This window comes from Rhinatrema bivittatum, chromosome 2 (assembly GCF_901001135.1).
Source record: "Rhinatrema bivittatum chromosome 2, aRhiBiv1.1, whole genome shotgun sequence".
NCBI classification, from domain to species: Eukaryota; Metazoa; Chordata; class Amphibia; order Gymnophiona; family Rhinatrematidae; genus Rhinatrema; species Rhinatrema bivittatum.
The window spans coordinates 374,369,669-374,386,434 of NC_042616.1; the positions used below are offsets into that span (position 1 = coordinate 374,369,669).

A 16,766-nucleotide genomic window follows, 5' to 3' on the forward strand; every position below is an offset into this window, starting at 1 on the left:
TATGTGGCACCTATGTCACAGAAAGTGCATAGAGGTAAAAGGTGCTAAAAAGGTTAATAGTAGAAATGCAGGTTTCTTCTTTATGGGAGTCTTGAAGGGTTGTAAGCAGTGTATCAACATCAGGAGGAAGTGCACAGGATGTGCATGGGGCAAAAGGTTAGTCTGGAACCAGCATTAGAATATTCCAGAAGCCTGGGTCAGCTATGTGTCAGGAGATGTAACCTGCCTCCTTGACAGACAAATGGGTTCATCCCCTGAGGAGTTCGGTTATGGAGCAGAGGTGATAAAAGACCCTGACTCTCCTGAGTTTGGGGCTGTTTCAGATTGCAAGGAAAGAGAGTTGGATGGAGCTGTGATCCTCACCCAGGATCTCAGAAGGAAGCAGCAGGAATGTAAGGATTTTCCCTAAAATATCTCTAGAGGCTTGAGAGCAGAGGGGAAGAAATAGAAAGTACAATACAGCCTGTAGTTTGGAATTTAAAAGATAAAGTCTGCGCTTATCTAAGGCAGGAACTTTTCTGGACCAGGAAGCCAAACTGTGCCAGAGGGAATTTGTTTTGGGGCTCGGAAGATCCTGATGCTGTATCTGAAGGATTTTTCCTCGAGCTGAGCAGGACATTCTTGTGAGTAACTACTTTGATATCTGAGGAAACTAAAAAGAGGGCCAGGTTAGAAGTTGCCAAAACTTAGGAAAGAGGAAAAACAAAGTAACCAGAAATAATGTGTGGCTGTAATCAAAAACAGTTACTTAGAGAAGAGGAGTTAAGGTTTCCTGAACTGTGCTTCTGTTTGATTTCTACATCTACCTGAACTGTCACTGCCATTATTTTTTATCCTGAAGATTCTGCAGTAAACTATTTATTGTTTGGAGCACAACTTAAGTCTGTAGAATGGTTTGTTTTTGTGGAGTGTTCTCAGGCTGGTACTGGCCCTGCAGCTTATCCTGCCCTAGCTCACGGCCCCGAGATTTTTTTCCCCACTTCGGGATAGTAACCCTAATGCTCCCCTAAGCTGAGAAGGTGACCCCTGATGTACAGGGGGGTTACATTTATTTATTTAAACATCTTATATTCCATGAATCCAAAATGTTCAATTCAGATTACAAATATACATTCGTAAATTAGACAAACATGATATTAAAAGTATTTAAACAATAGAACATTCATACATAAAAACAATCAGAATGCCAGTGAAGTGAATAAATGTACTGGAGCCAGTGAAGAGGGTTGTTACATCAGGGAAGCAAGTCAAAAATTAAGGACAAGAATAATCCTTCATAGATATAAATTACAGAGAAGAACAAAGTGACAACTTAGTAAGCAGACATTTCTTAGGGTATTTAAAGGGAATTTCAGAATTACACAAAAATGCAAAGCATTTATTTATTTATTTATTTATTCATTTATTGTTTTTGTTATACCGAGTTTCATGACAGGCATCACATCAACCCGGTTTACAATTAACAAAGTGTGTAAAACATAACATAACGTAAAACAATGTTCTCAAAAAGAACCTTGAACTTTAAATATCGTGAATCAGATATAGGAATTGAGAAAGTTACAATAAATCAGGGAAATCAACTTGGAGCTGGAAAAGGGGAGAGATTGCACAGAGCAATATTAACATTTCAGTCTATTAATGTAATAGAGTAGCATAGTGAGTAAATAAGAATATGTGAGAAACTGTGGCAATACCTCACTATGGAACGGAACATAAATAACCAAATGCATAAATACGACAGTGTTATGATAAAAGTTCAGCAGGTATTGATGATTGTCAATTTAAGGTTGATTGAATTGTATTTGGTCCAGTTATTGGATAAGAGTTTGTGCTATTTAATGGAGGAATTATTCAAGGCTTGGAAATGCTTTTTTGAAAAGCCAAGTTTTTAGTCTTTTCCTAAATGTTAGAGAGCATGGCTCCTGTCTCAAATCTGGTGGGATAGAGTTCCAGAGAGTTGGACCTGCTGAAGAGAAGGCTCTGAGACTCAATGATTTATGTTGGTAGGTTTTGGCCTTTGGTATTTGGAGTGACTCTTTGTAGCATTCCCTGATGGGTCTGGCGGAAGTGTATTTTTTAAGAGGTATTTGTAGGTCGAGGTGCGTGTTTTGGTTGATAGTTTTGTATATGATGTTAATGGTTTTATACATGATTCTATAGTGGATCGGTAGCCAATGGAGGTTTTTGAGGATAGGTGAAATGTGGTCCATTTTCCTGGAGTTTGTGAGGACTCTGGCTGCAGAGTTCTGGACCATTTGTAGAGGTTTGGTATAGGAAGCTGAGAGGCCTAGTAGTAATGAGTTGCAATAATCTAATTTGGAAAAGATTATTGCTTGCAAAATTGTTCTAAAGTCTTGGGCGTGAAAAAGTGGTTTAATTCTTTTCAGGATATGTAATTTGTAGAAGCAGTCCTTGGTGGTTTGGTTAATGAAAGGTTTGAGGTTGAGTCGATTGTCCAGGATGGCTCCTAAATCTCTTACGTGGGCTGTTTGAAGGAGTGTGGGTGGTTTTGGGTGTGTATTTTTGTTTTCCGGTGATATGAGCAGGAATTCTGTTTTAGAAGCATTAAGTACCAGGTTTAGACTGGTGAGGAGAAGTTTAATTTCTACTAAGCAACTGTCCCAGTATTCCATTGTTTTAGATATTGATTCTTCTATGGGGATCACGATCTGTACGTCGTCTGCGAAAAGGAAGTGTTTCAGGCTTAGTTTTGTAAGAAGTTGACAAAGTGGTAGGAGGTAGATATTGAATAGCGTGGGTGAAAGTGAAGAACCCTGCGGCACCCCTCTATTAGAATGGTGGTATTGGGATTCTTTATTGTGGATTTTGACTCTATATCTTCTATTTTCAAGGAATGTTTTGAACCAGTTTAGTGTGGCACCTGTTAAACCAATGTTTGCCAGCTGTTTTAGAAGGAGGGTGTGGTTGACGGTGTCGAATGCCGCCGAAAAGTCAAGGAGGATTAGTAAATATGCTTGGCCTTTGTCAATTCCAGAGAGGAGGAAGTCCGTGAGTGAGAGTAGTAGCGTTTCAGTGCTTGCGGCTTTGCGAAAACCATATTGGTTTGGGGAAAGAATACTGTTGTCCTCTAGGTAATTGGATAGTTGGGTGTTTACCAATTTTTCCATGATTTTCGCTATGAATGGGAGGTTGGAAATAGGGCGGAAGTTGTTGGGATCGCTTGCATTTAGATTTGGTTTTTTTAACAGTGGCTTGATTGAGGCAGTTTTTAGGTCATCAGGGTAGATACCATGTGATAGAGAGCAGTTTATGATATCTGCTAAGGTTTTTGCTATTGTGTCCGGGATGAGAAGGAGCATTTTGGATGGAATTTGATCAAATGGGTGAGATGATGGTTTCATTCTTTTTAACACCGTTTGTATCTCTGTGATTGTGATGTGTTCGAAGGCAATAAACTGGATCTCTTTGTTTTGGGGGAAGTATGTGTTATCTGGAGAAGTAGTGATTGGAGTTAGCTGATTGAGGAGATCCGATATTTTTTTGTTGAAATGGAGAGCCAGTTCGTCTGCTTTAGTCTGGGCTTGTTCGGGTGGAATATCTGGAGTGATCGGTTTAGTGAGGCTGGAGACGAAGGTGAATAGAGCTTTTGAGTCAAAGATGAGATGATGAACTTTTCGGGCATAGTAGTCTCTTTTGGTTTTTAACGTGGTACTTTTGTATAGATGGAGTGATCGTTTGTAGTCAGAGAGTGTGGCCGGAGAAGGGGCTTTACGCCATTTTCTCTCTTTTTGCCGAAGTAGTTGTTTGAGCTTTCGTAGTTCATCGTTAAACCAGGGTTGTCGTTTGGATGCATTGGAAGACCTTGTTTTGGTTGTCAGTGGGCAGAGAGTGTTTGCAATAGCTTTTGTTATTTTGGACCAGGATTGGAGGGCAGAGTTGGGTGTGGAGACATCAATGAGTGGTAGATCAGAGGTTAGAAGTTTGCTGAGGTGTTCTGAGGAGCAGGATTTTCTGTATTGGAAAGAGGGTCTTGAGTTGAGGTTGGAGTCTGATCGAGGTATAGAAAAGCTGGTGGAGATTAGAGAGTGATCTGACCATGGGACTTTTTTACAATTTGGTTGTTCTGTAAGAGAAATCTTGGCGTTTGTAAAGAGGAGATCGAGCGTATGGCCTGCTTTGTGAGTGGGTTTGTTGATTTGTTGGCTGAAACCCATCGATGACAGTGAGGTGAGGAAAGCTTCACAGTTTGTTGAGAGGGGGACTTTGTCAACATGTAAGTTGAAGTCGCCCAGAATTATAGCAGGGGAGTCAAGATTAAGATGTAAGGTTATGGTTTCAATAATAGGTGAGGGGTCTGACTCTAGTAAGCCTGGAGGGGCATAGACTAGAAGGATTTGGAGATGTTCTGATTTGAACAATCCTAGTTCTAGTTTGGTAGTTGTACTGATGGGGTGGTGTGTGAACCTTAAGGATTTTTTTGCAGCGAGAAAGATACCCCCTCCTCTTTTTTTTTGTCTTGGGATGGAGAAGAAATCGTAAGTCTGTGTTGGTAGTTGATTAATGAGTGTGATGTCTGTGGATTTGAGCCATGTTTCAGTTATGGCGCAAAAATCTGGGGTTGTGTCCTGCAGAATGTCGTTGAGTATAAGAGTTTTGTTGGTGATTGATTGGGCGTTGAATAGGATTATGGTGAAAAGGGTGAGACCTAGGAACTGTGTTGTGGGGGAAATCATGATTGGGGTGAGTGATTTGTAGGTGCGTGGGCGGTAGTGCATAATTGTTGCTGGAGACTGGATGAGTGCTGCTGGAGACTGGATGAGTGCTGCTGGAGGCTGGATGAGTGCTGCTGGAGACTGGATGAGTGCTGTTAGGCTGGATGAGTGCTGCTGGAGACTGGATGAGTGCTGCTGGAGACTGGATGAGTGCTGTTAGGCTGGATGAGTACTGCTGGAGACTGGATGAGTGCTGTTAGGCTGGATGAGTGCTGCTGGAGACTGGATGTGCTGTTAGGCTGGATGAGTGCTGCTGGAGACTGGATGAGTGCTGTTAGGCTGGATGAGTGCTGCTGGAGACTGGATGTGCTGTTAGGCTGGATGAGTGCTGTTGGAGACTGGATGAGTGCTGTTAGGCTGGATGAGTGCTGCTGGAGACTGGATGTGCTGTTAGGCTGGATGAGTGCTGCTGGAGACTGGATGAGTGCTGTTAGGCTGGATGAGTGCTGCTGGAGACTGGATGTGCTGTTAGGCTGGATGAGTGCTGCTGGAGACTGGATGAGTGCTGTTAGGCTGGATGAGTGCTGCTGGAGACTGGATGTGCTGTTAGGCTGGATGAGTGCTGTTGGAGATTGAATTGGTGGATGAGTGGTCGGTGAATGAATGGATAGGGGAGAGAATCGGCCCCGGCTCTGGGACGCTCCAAGGGGCGCGCAGGCCCCTTAGGTAGCGCTCCTTCGGGCGCGCGACGCCTCCGAGATGCGCCTGAGTTTAAAGGGGGCAGTAGCCGCCCTCTGATAGGCCTGATGCCTGCTTAGGGGCGCGGCTCACTCACCACGTTGCGTCCTGCTTTTGCTTTCGTTTTCTTTTTTTCTATTTTTTTCCTTTGCCTCCGGTCTCTCCTGCACGGCTCGAGATGGTTAGTGAGCAGGCTCTTGCCCCGGATGGGCCGCGCCGATCGCGCAAGCCTCGGCAGGGAGGAGGAAGCGGTTGGGTGCGGGTGAGCGCCGATCTGTGGGCCGCCGAAAAATGGGCCGCCGAAAAATGGGCCGCCGAAAAATTTGACATAAAGATGATCATATATTTTGAAACAAACACAAAGGGGCGGATTTTCAGAGCCCTGCTCGCGTAAATCCGCCCAAAACCGGGCGGATTTACGCGAGCAGGGCCCTGCGCGCCGGGAAGCCTATTTTACATAGGCCTCCCGGCGCGCGCAGAGCCCCGGGACTCGCGTAAGTCCCGGGGTTCTCCGAGGGGGGCGTGTCAGGGGCGTGTCGGGGGCGGGCCCGGTCGTCGCGGCGTTTCGGGGGCGTGTCGGCAGCGTTTTGGGGGGCGGGTACGGGGGCGTGGCTACGGCCCGGGGCGGTCCGTGGGCGTGGCCGCGCCCTCCGTACCCGCCCCCAGGTCGCGGCCCGGCGCGCAGGAGGCCCGCTCGCGCGCGGGGATTTACTTCTCCCTCCGGGAGGCGTAAATCCCCGGAGAAAGGTAAGGGGGGGGTGTAGACAGGGCCGGGGGGGTGGGTTAGGTAGAGGAAGGGAGGGGAAGGTGAGGGGAGGGCGTTAGAGGATTCCCTCCAAGGCCGCTCCGATTTCGGAGCGGCCTTGGAGGGAACGGGGGTAGGCTGCGCGGCTTGGCGCGCGCCGGCTATACAAAATCGATAGCCTTGCGCGCGCTGATCCAGGTTTTTAGCAGATACGCGCGGCTCCGCGCATATCTACTAAAATCCAGCGTACTTTTGTTTGCGCCTGGAGCGCAAACAAAAGTAGGCTATTCGCGCGCCTTTTAAAATCTGCCCCAAAAGACTTAATAAGGACGTACATTATTTTTTTACACTTTAGCAGACATAGGCTATCTCTATCACAAGTCTTTAATGAGTTGCAATTGTAATGCAACCAGTCACTTCCTAACACATGCAGGCAACCTCATGCCTATCTGATTCTGTTCTATTTAACCCTTGTGTAACTGTTCTGTCTCTTCACTGACCTAATGAAAGGAGCATAATTTTCAAAAGCTAGTCACAAATGTATTGAGTTAGTCCAACAAAAAGGTACCAACTACTGCTTGTTGACCCTTACTTCAATGTATTCAAGTGAACTAACACAGCAACCACAATATTTTGTTTTAAAAAAAGAAATTTACAAAAATGCCAGCAGTTTGTCAGTCAGAATGAACCTACTTGTTTATCTTTGTCATTGTTTTACAGGGATTTGCTTTAATATAACACAAGACCCAACATCAACCCCCCAACCCCTCGATTTCCAATGACCCAGTCTTCAAAGTCCTCTCGTCCCAACAATGTGTGAGAGATTTCGGAGTCATTCTAGACCAGTGATGGCCAACCTTTTGAGCTCAGTGTGTCAAAATTCATAAAAAAACCGAGCATAACTCGGGTGGTGTGTCACTTCTAGAAAAATCCATAATTTTGTGATATTTGTAGCTCTAATCAACAAAGTTATAATTTTAATATATATACTGTATTTATTAATAAAGCAAAAACAAATAATTCTTTACCTTACCCTGCTTAGTGACTTTTTTGTTGCTGAATTTCATTGGCTAAATCTTCAATTGAAGGTTGGTATTTCGTACACTTCAAGTCCAAGCAAGCGTTACAAACTTCATCTGTCAGTTGGTTTCTTTTATTGGCTCCCATTCATGTTCACAACACTCCCTCCCCATCTCCCAGGCATGCACACATTCATTCTCACACACACAGACCCCCAGGCAGGCACCCATGCATTCACACACATACACCCCCAGGCAGAGTCCCATTCATACACTAAAGGTAGACCCCCCCTCTCTTTCTTTTGCCAGCAACCTCAGAACCTCTCTCATTCCTCTGCTGCCACTGTCACTGATGCCGCGTGGCTATTGCGGAGGTGCCGATTGCTGCTACTGACACTGAAGTCCATTCTGCTGCCTCCTCTGTGCAGGCCCCGTGGGTTTCCACTTTCTCCATGCTGATCTCGTACATTGTGAGATCCGTTGAGAAAGTGCTATTCTTGCACATTCCCAAAGAGTACATGTGCCAATCACTAAAAAGTACATTTATTTTTTTTTTGCCTTTGCTGTCTGATCTTAGTTTTCTAATTGGTTGGTCACAGGCTTTTTTTTCACCTTCCCTTTCTTATTTTTTTGCCAATTCCTTTTATATTGTCTTTTTTTCTGTTTCTTTTTTCTCCATCTTCTTCCCTCAAACACACAGTCAGGTTCTCATTCTCACATGCATTTCTCTTTCTCACACACACAGGCTCTCACTGGCACATGCTCTCTCTCATACAATCATTCATACACACAGGCTCTCACTGGCACATGCTCTCTCTCATACAATCATTCATACACACAGGCTCTCACTGGCACATGCTCTCTCATACAATCATTCATATACACAGGCTCTCACTGGCACATGCTCTCTCTCATACAATCATTCATATACACAGGCTCTCACTGGCACATGCTCTCTCTCATACAATCATTCATATACACAGGCTCTCACTGGCACATGCTCTCTCTCATACAATCATTCATACACACAGGCTCTCACTGGCACATGCTCTCTCATACAATCATTCATATACACAGGCTCTCACTGGCACATGCTCTCTCTCATACAATCATTCATATACACAGGCTCTCACTGGCACATGCTCTCTCTCATACAATCATTCATATACACAGGCTCTCACTGGCACATGCTCTCTCATACAATCATTCATATACACAGGCTCTCACTGGCACATGCTCTCTCTCATACAATCATTCATACACACAGGCTCTCACTGGCACATGCTCTCTCTCATACAATCATTCATACACACAGGCTCTCACTGGCACATGCTCTCTCTCATACAATCATTCATACACACAGGCTCTCACTGGCACATGCTCTCTCATACAATCATTCATATACACAGGCTCTCACTGGCACATGCTCTCTCTCTCTCTCACACACACACACACACACACACACACACACACACACACACACACACAAACACAGGCTCTCACATGCTGTCTCTGCAAACATTCAGGTCCTCTCTCTCAACTCACCTCATACACGCACTCTAAGGGCCCTCAGCCTCTCTCTCACCTCTGGGCCTCCTCTTCACGGGTCGCCGCAGGATGGGCTCTGCAGCGGCCCTGATCTTCTCGGGCCGCGGCAGCCCTGCTACCGGGCCTCTTCCTCTTCTTGGGCCGCTGCGACTTGGGATTCGCAGCGACCCGCGGCGGCTCCTCCTCTTCTGCACGCGCTGATTCGCTTCCTCCTTCCTGCCCACGCGGCTCCGGCAACGTTTACTTCCGGGGCCGCACAGGCAGGAAGGAGGAGCATCAGCGCGTTGTCTTGAGCCTCATCGCTGCGACGCATGAGCCTCCCTGCGCCCGGGGGCATTGGTGGAGGGTAGGGGGAAACTAAAAAACACATTTAAAGGCTCGGCGCAGCTGAAAAAGAAAAGGCTCGGCGCAGCCGAAAAAAAAAAAAAATTCCTGATAGTCCTCGAAACGCTGCGCGTGTCAGCCAAAACGGCTCGGCGTGTCACCTCTGACACGCGTGTCATAGGTTAGCCATCACTGTTCTAGACCAACAGCTAAACCTTAAAAAATACATTAGTTCGGTCGTTAAAGAAGGCTTTTTTAAGCTTAATGTCCTAAAAAAGCTCAGACCCCTCCTACATTATCACGATTTCCGGACTGTTATCCAGGCCACCCTTTCCACCAAGCTTGATTACTGTAATTCTCTTGCTTGGCCTCCCTTACTCCACTATCAAACCATTACAAATGTTCCAAAATGCAGTAGCCAGGGTCATCACAAACACTCGGAAGTCAGACCACATTACCCCTGTACTCAAAGACCTACATTGGCTCCCCATCCCATCATGCATCGTCTTCAAAACTCTCTCAATCATTCACAAATCTATCTACTGTCATAACTCCAACTGGCTAGATGAACCCTTCCATTTTATTCACTCTGACCGACCCACTAGAGCCACCAATAGAGGAACCCTTACAGTACCTTCCATAAAAAAAGCCCACCTCTCCTCCACCAGGGACCGCGCAATCTCAAGTGCAGGCCCCAGGCAATGGAACTTCCTACCTACCCTGCTTAGACTTGAACCATGCTACGCTAAATTCAGAAAGAAACTAAAGACTTGGCTCTTTCGACAAGCCTATCCTGACTAGAGCCTCCCTTTGACCCCCTCTGACTAGAACCTCCCTTTGACCCCCCTCACTCTACCTCTACTCAACATGATGGCCTTTTGGACCTCGAATCCTCCTATTTACATAAATCATGTTTGACATGTGAATAATGTTTTTATCATAGCTCATGTAAATATTTCAATTTTGTACCCTGTATATATTTACCTTATTACCCTCTTGTTACACCTCCTAATATCTCATTACGAGTTACGCTATACTTCCTCCTGCTCTACTTTTCTCTTGTGTAATCTGCATGTTTTATGCTCCCCTCCCTGTTCATTGTACTTTGTTTCCAAGCTGTCTGTTATAATGTAAACCGGCATGATGTTTGCAAACTAATGCCAGTATATAAAAGTTTTAAATAAATAAATAAATAAGACCCACCGAATGCATGTTTTCGTGCATTCAAAAACTATAAATGCTTGCACAATCAGTAAAAATAATTGCAGCAAGTTGAAACTTCCTGATGAGATTATCCCCAGTTTGAGACTCTATGAATTCAGCTCACAGCCAGCCAGGCAAGCCCAGATTATATAGAAATATCTCCTCTGGAAGCTTCTCTGTGGAACTTTGAAAAGTATAACACACGACTCAAAAACAGCCAGACCATAGAGGCAGCACCCAAGAAGAAAATCCAAGAGGTCTCAGTATTTAAAGATAGCCAGGGACTTTACTTTTTTAACTTTGCATGGTGACATGTCTTAGAGGGAACCAGTGGTATTCTAAGAACTCTTAGCACATTCCCCAAACAGGGTGGGGGAGGGTAACCCCAGAAAACATAGGCAAGCCCTACTCAAAGGTAATTCCCTTGCATTGGGATCGAGGTTTATACAAATGGAGGAAGGGAAGGTACCTCTGGCCTAGATGATTCCATACTAATCCTACCCTGTGTAGCGAATAACATAACATAAGAACATATGATATGCCATACTGGGTCAGACCAAGAGTCCATCAAGCCCAGCATCCTGTTTCCAACAATGGCTAATCCAAGTCACAAGAACCTGGCAAGTACCCAAACATTAAATAGATCTCAAGCTACTATTGCTTTTTAATTAATAGCAGTTTATGGATTTTTCCTCTAGGAACTTATCCAAATCTTATTTAAACCCAGTTACACTAGTGACTAAACTCATCCTCTGACAATGAATTCCAGAGCTTAACTATGTGCTGAGTGAAAAAATAATTTTCTTCGATTTGTTTCAAATGAACTACTTGCTAACTTAATGGAGTACCCCCTAGTCCTTCTATTATCTGAGAGAGTAAATAACTGACTTACATTAACCTGTTCAAGTCCTTTCATGATTTTGTAGATCTCTATCATATCCCCCCTCAGTCATCTCATCTTCTTACTGAACAGCCCTAATCTCTTCAGCCTTTCCTCATAGGGGAGTCGTTTCATGCCCCTTATCATTTTAGTCACCCTTCTCTGCACTTTATCCAGTGCAACTATATCTTTCTAGAGATGTGGCTACCAGAATTGAATACAGTATTCAAGGTGCGGTTTTACCATGGAGCGATACAGAAGCATTATGACACTCACCGTTTTATTTGCCATTTCCTTCCTAATAATTCCTAACATTTGGTTTGCTTTTTTGACTGCTGCAGCACACTGAGCCGATGATTTTAAAGTATTATCCACTATGATGCCTAGATCTTTTTCCTGGGTGGTAGCTTCTAATATGGAACCTAACATTGTGCATCTACAGCAAGAGAAATGGTCAGTCTCAGTTTATGGTGGGAAATGTATATAGGAAGGATACATTTATTTTCTCAGGATTTAACCCATGTATTGGCAAACAGTTGACCTGACGAGGTCAAGCTGAGGGGGAGGGTATGTGAAAGAATGTATGTTAGACCCTTCTTAAAAACCTGGATCCATGTTCACAGAGGAGCATGAGTGTTAACCCTTTATGCTGAATGTTTTTCTCAAGCAGTTAAATGTGAATTGTGCTGCCATAGTTTGCAGGATTTTATGTCATTTTCTTCTTTTTGAGTCTGTGTGAATCTTACTGCTTACTTGGTTTTGTTTAAGATTAGGTGGTCCTCAAAAGCTAGAAATCAAATTGCAGGGAATATTTTTTTCAATGATTCATTCTTCAGTAGTAGTGATTGTAGATCTTTTATGATTTTTCTTGAAGATGGTTCAAGAAAAAATTTTTATCCACAACTTATGTGGTAACCCTGTATTTATTTATTTCCCTGTTGTGGTATTTTTTAGATGGAACAGAATGCTGGTAGAGACCTGGGTGATGAAATCACCAAAATGGTGGTGCTAAAACCCTTGGATAAACAAATCAGTGAACACAAAGATGTGAACAAAGTCATAATCCAGCTCAGCTCCATGATTTTGTCACTTAAAGTGGATGCAGCTGATGTTTTAAATGGCTTTGCAAAATTCTCCAGCATCTGGAACCAGGTTAGAATTATAAAGGCATTTGGTGCTGAATACCAGAAATGGTGCTACCTCTGCTCTTAATTATTATTGTTTAATCAAAAAATCTACCTTAAGGAAGGATTCCCATCTCCACATTCTGGCTGCCCTCTGACATTTGTGTTATAGCTTTATGGAATTCAAATAACATTATGGTTTGAATATAAAAGCACAAGAGTAACACATTTTTGTATCATCATGACCTCATACCTGAAATATTTAAAAATAGAAATGCAAAACATTAGAGGATTGAAGAAATGTTTTATGCCTCTCTCCATCTCTCTTTTTGCCCTTGATGGCCTCTTCTAATACTGCTAATCCTATACTAAGTCTTCTCCACCTTTACTTCTTCCCTCTCATGGATATGTTTCTTGTCATTTTGTGCTTTCATTTCTAACTTCTACCCCCATAAGCATGTATCTCTTGTACCGATTATTCTGCTCCCTATAGTAACTGTCTCTTTTCCCACACACCTTATCAGGAAAAACATAGCATGTAACATAGTAAATGTCGGCAGAAAAACACCCAAGTGGTCCATCCAACCCAGCAAGCTTTTTTTTTAATTTTTAGTGTAATTGTTGCTATGTGTATGTTATCCTAGTCAGCACAGATTACCCTTTTCTTTATCTCCATCATTTAATCCTCTGTGTTTATTCCATGCCCTTTTGAATTCCATTACCGTCCTTGTCCTTACTACCTCTTCTGGGAGTGCATCTACCACCCAGGACAAAGGCCTTTTCATAGTGCCCTGATTTGTGTGAATGTCCTCTGACATTCATCATCTGCCATCTCAGACTCCATCATCTCCTGTGTGTGTTTTGTGGCTGCTCCAGTTCTTACACATCTAGCCTGATACCACATAGGGATATTCAGCGGCAAACTTTAGACCAGCCATACAGCGCAGCAAGAGTTAGCTGGATAGGTTAATCAGCTAACTCTGCATATAGGAGTTAGCTGGATAACCTATCCGGCTAGCTCCGCTCCTTAATGAAACACCTACCTCCTGCCCCAGGAATGTCCCTGACCTATCCAGCTAAAATTTAGCCAGGTAAGCCATTTAATATCAGTTATCCGTCTAGCTTTTGGATATTGGCCTCCTGATGTCTTTGGCTTAGCTTTACAGCTGCTCCTACTCCAGACTGCCCCCCCCCCCTTCCTTCCTGCCTGGATTGTTCCTTTTCAAGGCCTTTAGGCAGGGCTTCCTCTCTGGAGTGGGCTCTCATTTCCCTCTTCCAGAGCACTACCCCAGGAACACCCTTTTGTTTCTCTTCATTTTTTCTCATTTTTATTTGCAAGTGCTTGTCTAATCTTTCTGGGATTGTGCCTGCTATCTTGTTCTGTTTGCCTTTCTTTGTGGTCCCAGCCTGTTTTCTTTCCATGGTGCATAAACTCTGTTATATATGCCGAGTCAGAATATTTACCTATGGAGAGTAATTTTAACTGTGTTTTATGCCTGTAAATGCTTTTGAAAATTCAACACAAAAGATGAATCTTTTTATTTAGACTTTATGAACATCATGGTAAGGATGAGAAATTAGAGACAGCATAAAGGGAAATGGTTTGTCTGGGTAATATTTTGAATTACTTGGACAAAACCCAAGATTTATATATTTCCCCTGATCCCCAGCTACATTTTTCCTTGGTAATGAGTTAGTTGGATAAAATTTAGCCAGGTAAAAAGAGGTGATGATAGGATCATCCCAGGGATGGGACTAAACAGTGAACACTAATATTCAGAGCTACCCATCTAAATTTAGCTGGGTAAGTCTGCTTGGAAAAATACCTGCCCTAAAATGACATGAATAGCTTAAACTGGCTGTATTCCACTGAATATCTGGGCAAGGTTACCTGGGTAACTTTCCACTCACTGGTCACAGTCACATAGCTGAGGTCAGGTGCCTTAGACCTTGCCTCAGTCATGAGAGTAGGGTGAGGCAGGTTGGCACTATTTTGGATAATGGCGCCAACTGGACCTGGGACTAGGGGGAGCACTAGGCCCTTCTGCTGGCCACTTTTCCAGGACTTTAAGTAATGGGGGTGGGAGGTGAATTTGGGGGGTTGGACTGGGGTCTGGGGGGTGCCCTATATTATTCCAACAATTTCTATATGAACTTGTGGGGTTGGGGGGGGGGGGGGGAGAGGAATGCCACTACATCTAATGAGGTTTTTTATAATTCGGGGGTTGAGGTTGTGGAAGGGGAATGGGGGTGTAAAATGTCTGGCTAATGTTTTATGTGGAGGGGGTAAAAACCATCTCCTTTTATTGATTCTATGTTGACTGGGTTAGGGGGAGGGCTGTCATCGTGTGTTCATGGTGTGCTATTTTTAGAAAGTAAGAACATAAGATATGCCATACTGGGTAAGACCAAGCCTCCATCAAGTCCAGTATCCTGTCTCCAACAGTGGGCAATCCTAGTCAGAAGTACCTGGAAAGTACCCAAACATTAAATAGATCACATGCTACTAATGCCGGCAACAAGCAGTGGCTGTTGCTATTGATTAATAGAAGTTTATGGATTTTTCCTTCAGGAACATAGCCAAACCTTTTTTAAACCCAACTACACTATCTGTTTTAACCACATCCTCTGGTAATGAATTCCAGAGCTTAATTGTGCTTTGAGTAAAAAAGAAACTCTCTGATTTATTTTAATGTTCTAACTTCATTTAGTGCCCCTTAGTTCTTGTATTATCCGAAAGAGTAAATAACTATTTTACATTTACTCATCATGATTTTGTAGACCTCCATCATATCCTCCCTCAGCCATCTCTTCTCCAAGCTGAGCAGCCCTAACCTCTTTAGCCTTTCTTCACAGGGGAGCTGTTCCATGCTCTTTATCATTCTGGGTGCCCTTTTCTGTACTTTCTCCAGTGCAATTATATCTTTTTTGAGATGCAGCAACCAGAATTGCACACTATATTCAAGGTACAGAGGCATTATGACATTCTCCATTTTATTTTCCATTCCCTTCCTAATAATTCCTAACATTATGTTTGCTGTTTTGACCACCACAGCATGCTGAGCCGACGATTTGAATATAATATCAACTATGACACCCAGGTCTTTTTCCTAGGTGGTAACTCCTAAAATGAAACCTAAGTTTTGTTGTTAGGGCTATCTTGATTGGCAGCCCCAGATGAAGAGGGGGTCATCGTTGACTCCTAGACATATTTTACTATTTTTGGCCACATTTCTTTTGGGTAGTGCTTTGCCATTTAAGGCCATGGCAGCAAGGCTGCGGTGTTTTGCCATGCAGTGTTTTGCTGTGAGTCAAAATAATGCAGTGATACAGCCATGATATTTTTTTGGAGAGTAGCCCACTATTGCCATACCTGGGATCTCTCAGGATTTTACCCTGAGACTCCGGAAATTTGCATCAATTGCAGTGTCTCAGGGGAAACACTAGACATCTCAGGGACTCTCTCTATACAGCTCATCCACTCCCCTTCCTCAGTAAGCCTGCAGAGAGCAGGAGAAATGGGGTGACTCTGGAGTAGACGCTGCAAGGAACATGTGGGAAGAAACTGGAGAGGGGTTGCAACACTCTCAAAACTCAGTCTGCAGCTTGATCCTAGGACTTGGGACTCACTCATGTAAGAATCCAGCAGCATTCATTCCCCTCAGTATTTCATCAAATTGTGTTCCAAATAATTTACTAAAATATCGAGGGGGATGCTGCTGCATTGATTTTAGACATTTCTGTAACCTGTTTAAGAACCGAGAGGAAAGATGCTGCACCCGCTCTATATATTTATGTAATCTATTTAAGGATTTGTATACTGCATAAGGAATGAAAAGTTTTCTTTCCATTACAATGATATGAGTTTCTCCTGTGTGTTTCTCCCAATGCAGAAACTGTGCCAAACACGGCCCTGTCAAGGAACTGCATTTGTTGTCACCCAGTTGAGGATTATTATTAGCACCTGTCAATTAAATGAATTACTTTGAAAAATTGAACAGTTCAGAGAGTTACCACACATTCTTCTATTTGGAGTTGCACTGTATGTGTGTGCTGTTTACTCCACTCTTTCTCTTGTGCATTACCATTGTGCAACAACATGGTTTTAGCTACTTTTTACCTAATTTGGAATATTTTCACCATGATCCAGTGACTCTCTTCAAGAAGGAATTAGCAATACTTCATAGGCCTTGAAACAGGATGGGTCATCTAGGTCTTAGCCCGTCCAGCTTTATCTCAGGGGCAGGCCACTTCAGCCTGCAGGGAGAAGGAAGATCCCAGCTGCTGTGACAGCGGCACCACCAAATGATGACCCACCCATGGGATTCCCATCCCCACAGACAAATAGGACCCCACGGTGGCATAGAGGGGTGATGTGCCTGTGGGGCAGAAAAAGACCCAGTGAGTGGATGGTGAGTGAGGGAAGAGAAGGGAAGGAGTGAGAAAGAGAGAATGAGAATGTGTGTGTGTGTGTGTGAGAGAGGGCATAGGACTGGAGTGAGTGAGAGACAG

At 43.7% G+C, this 16,766-nt stretch overlaps 1 protein-coding gene across 1 annotated transcript in view; it reads left to right on the forward strand.

Moving 5' to 3' along the window:
- Positions 1–16,766, forward strand: part of LOC115083294 (dynein heavy chain 5, axonemal-like) — a 1,259,434-nt gene that overhangs the window by 288,216 nt on the left and 954,452 nt on the right. Inside the window, exon 20 of the mRNA XM_029587102.1 lies at positions 12,085–12,282. Within this exon, the coding sequence (XP_029442962.1) occupies positions 12,085–12,282 (198 nt within the window). The remainder of the gene's footprint in view (positions 1–12,084; positions 12,283–16,766) is intronic.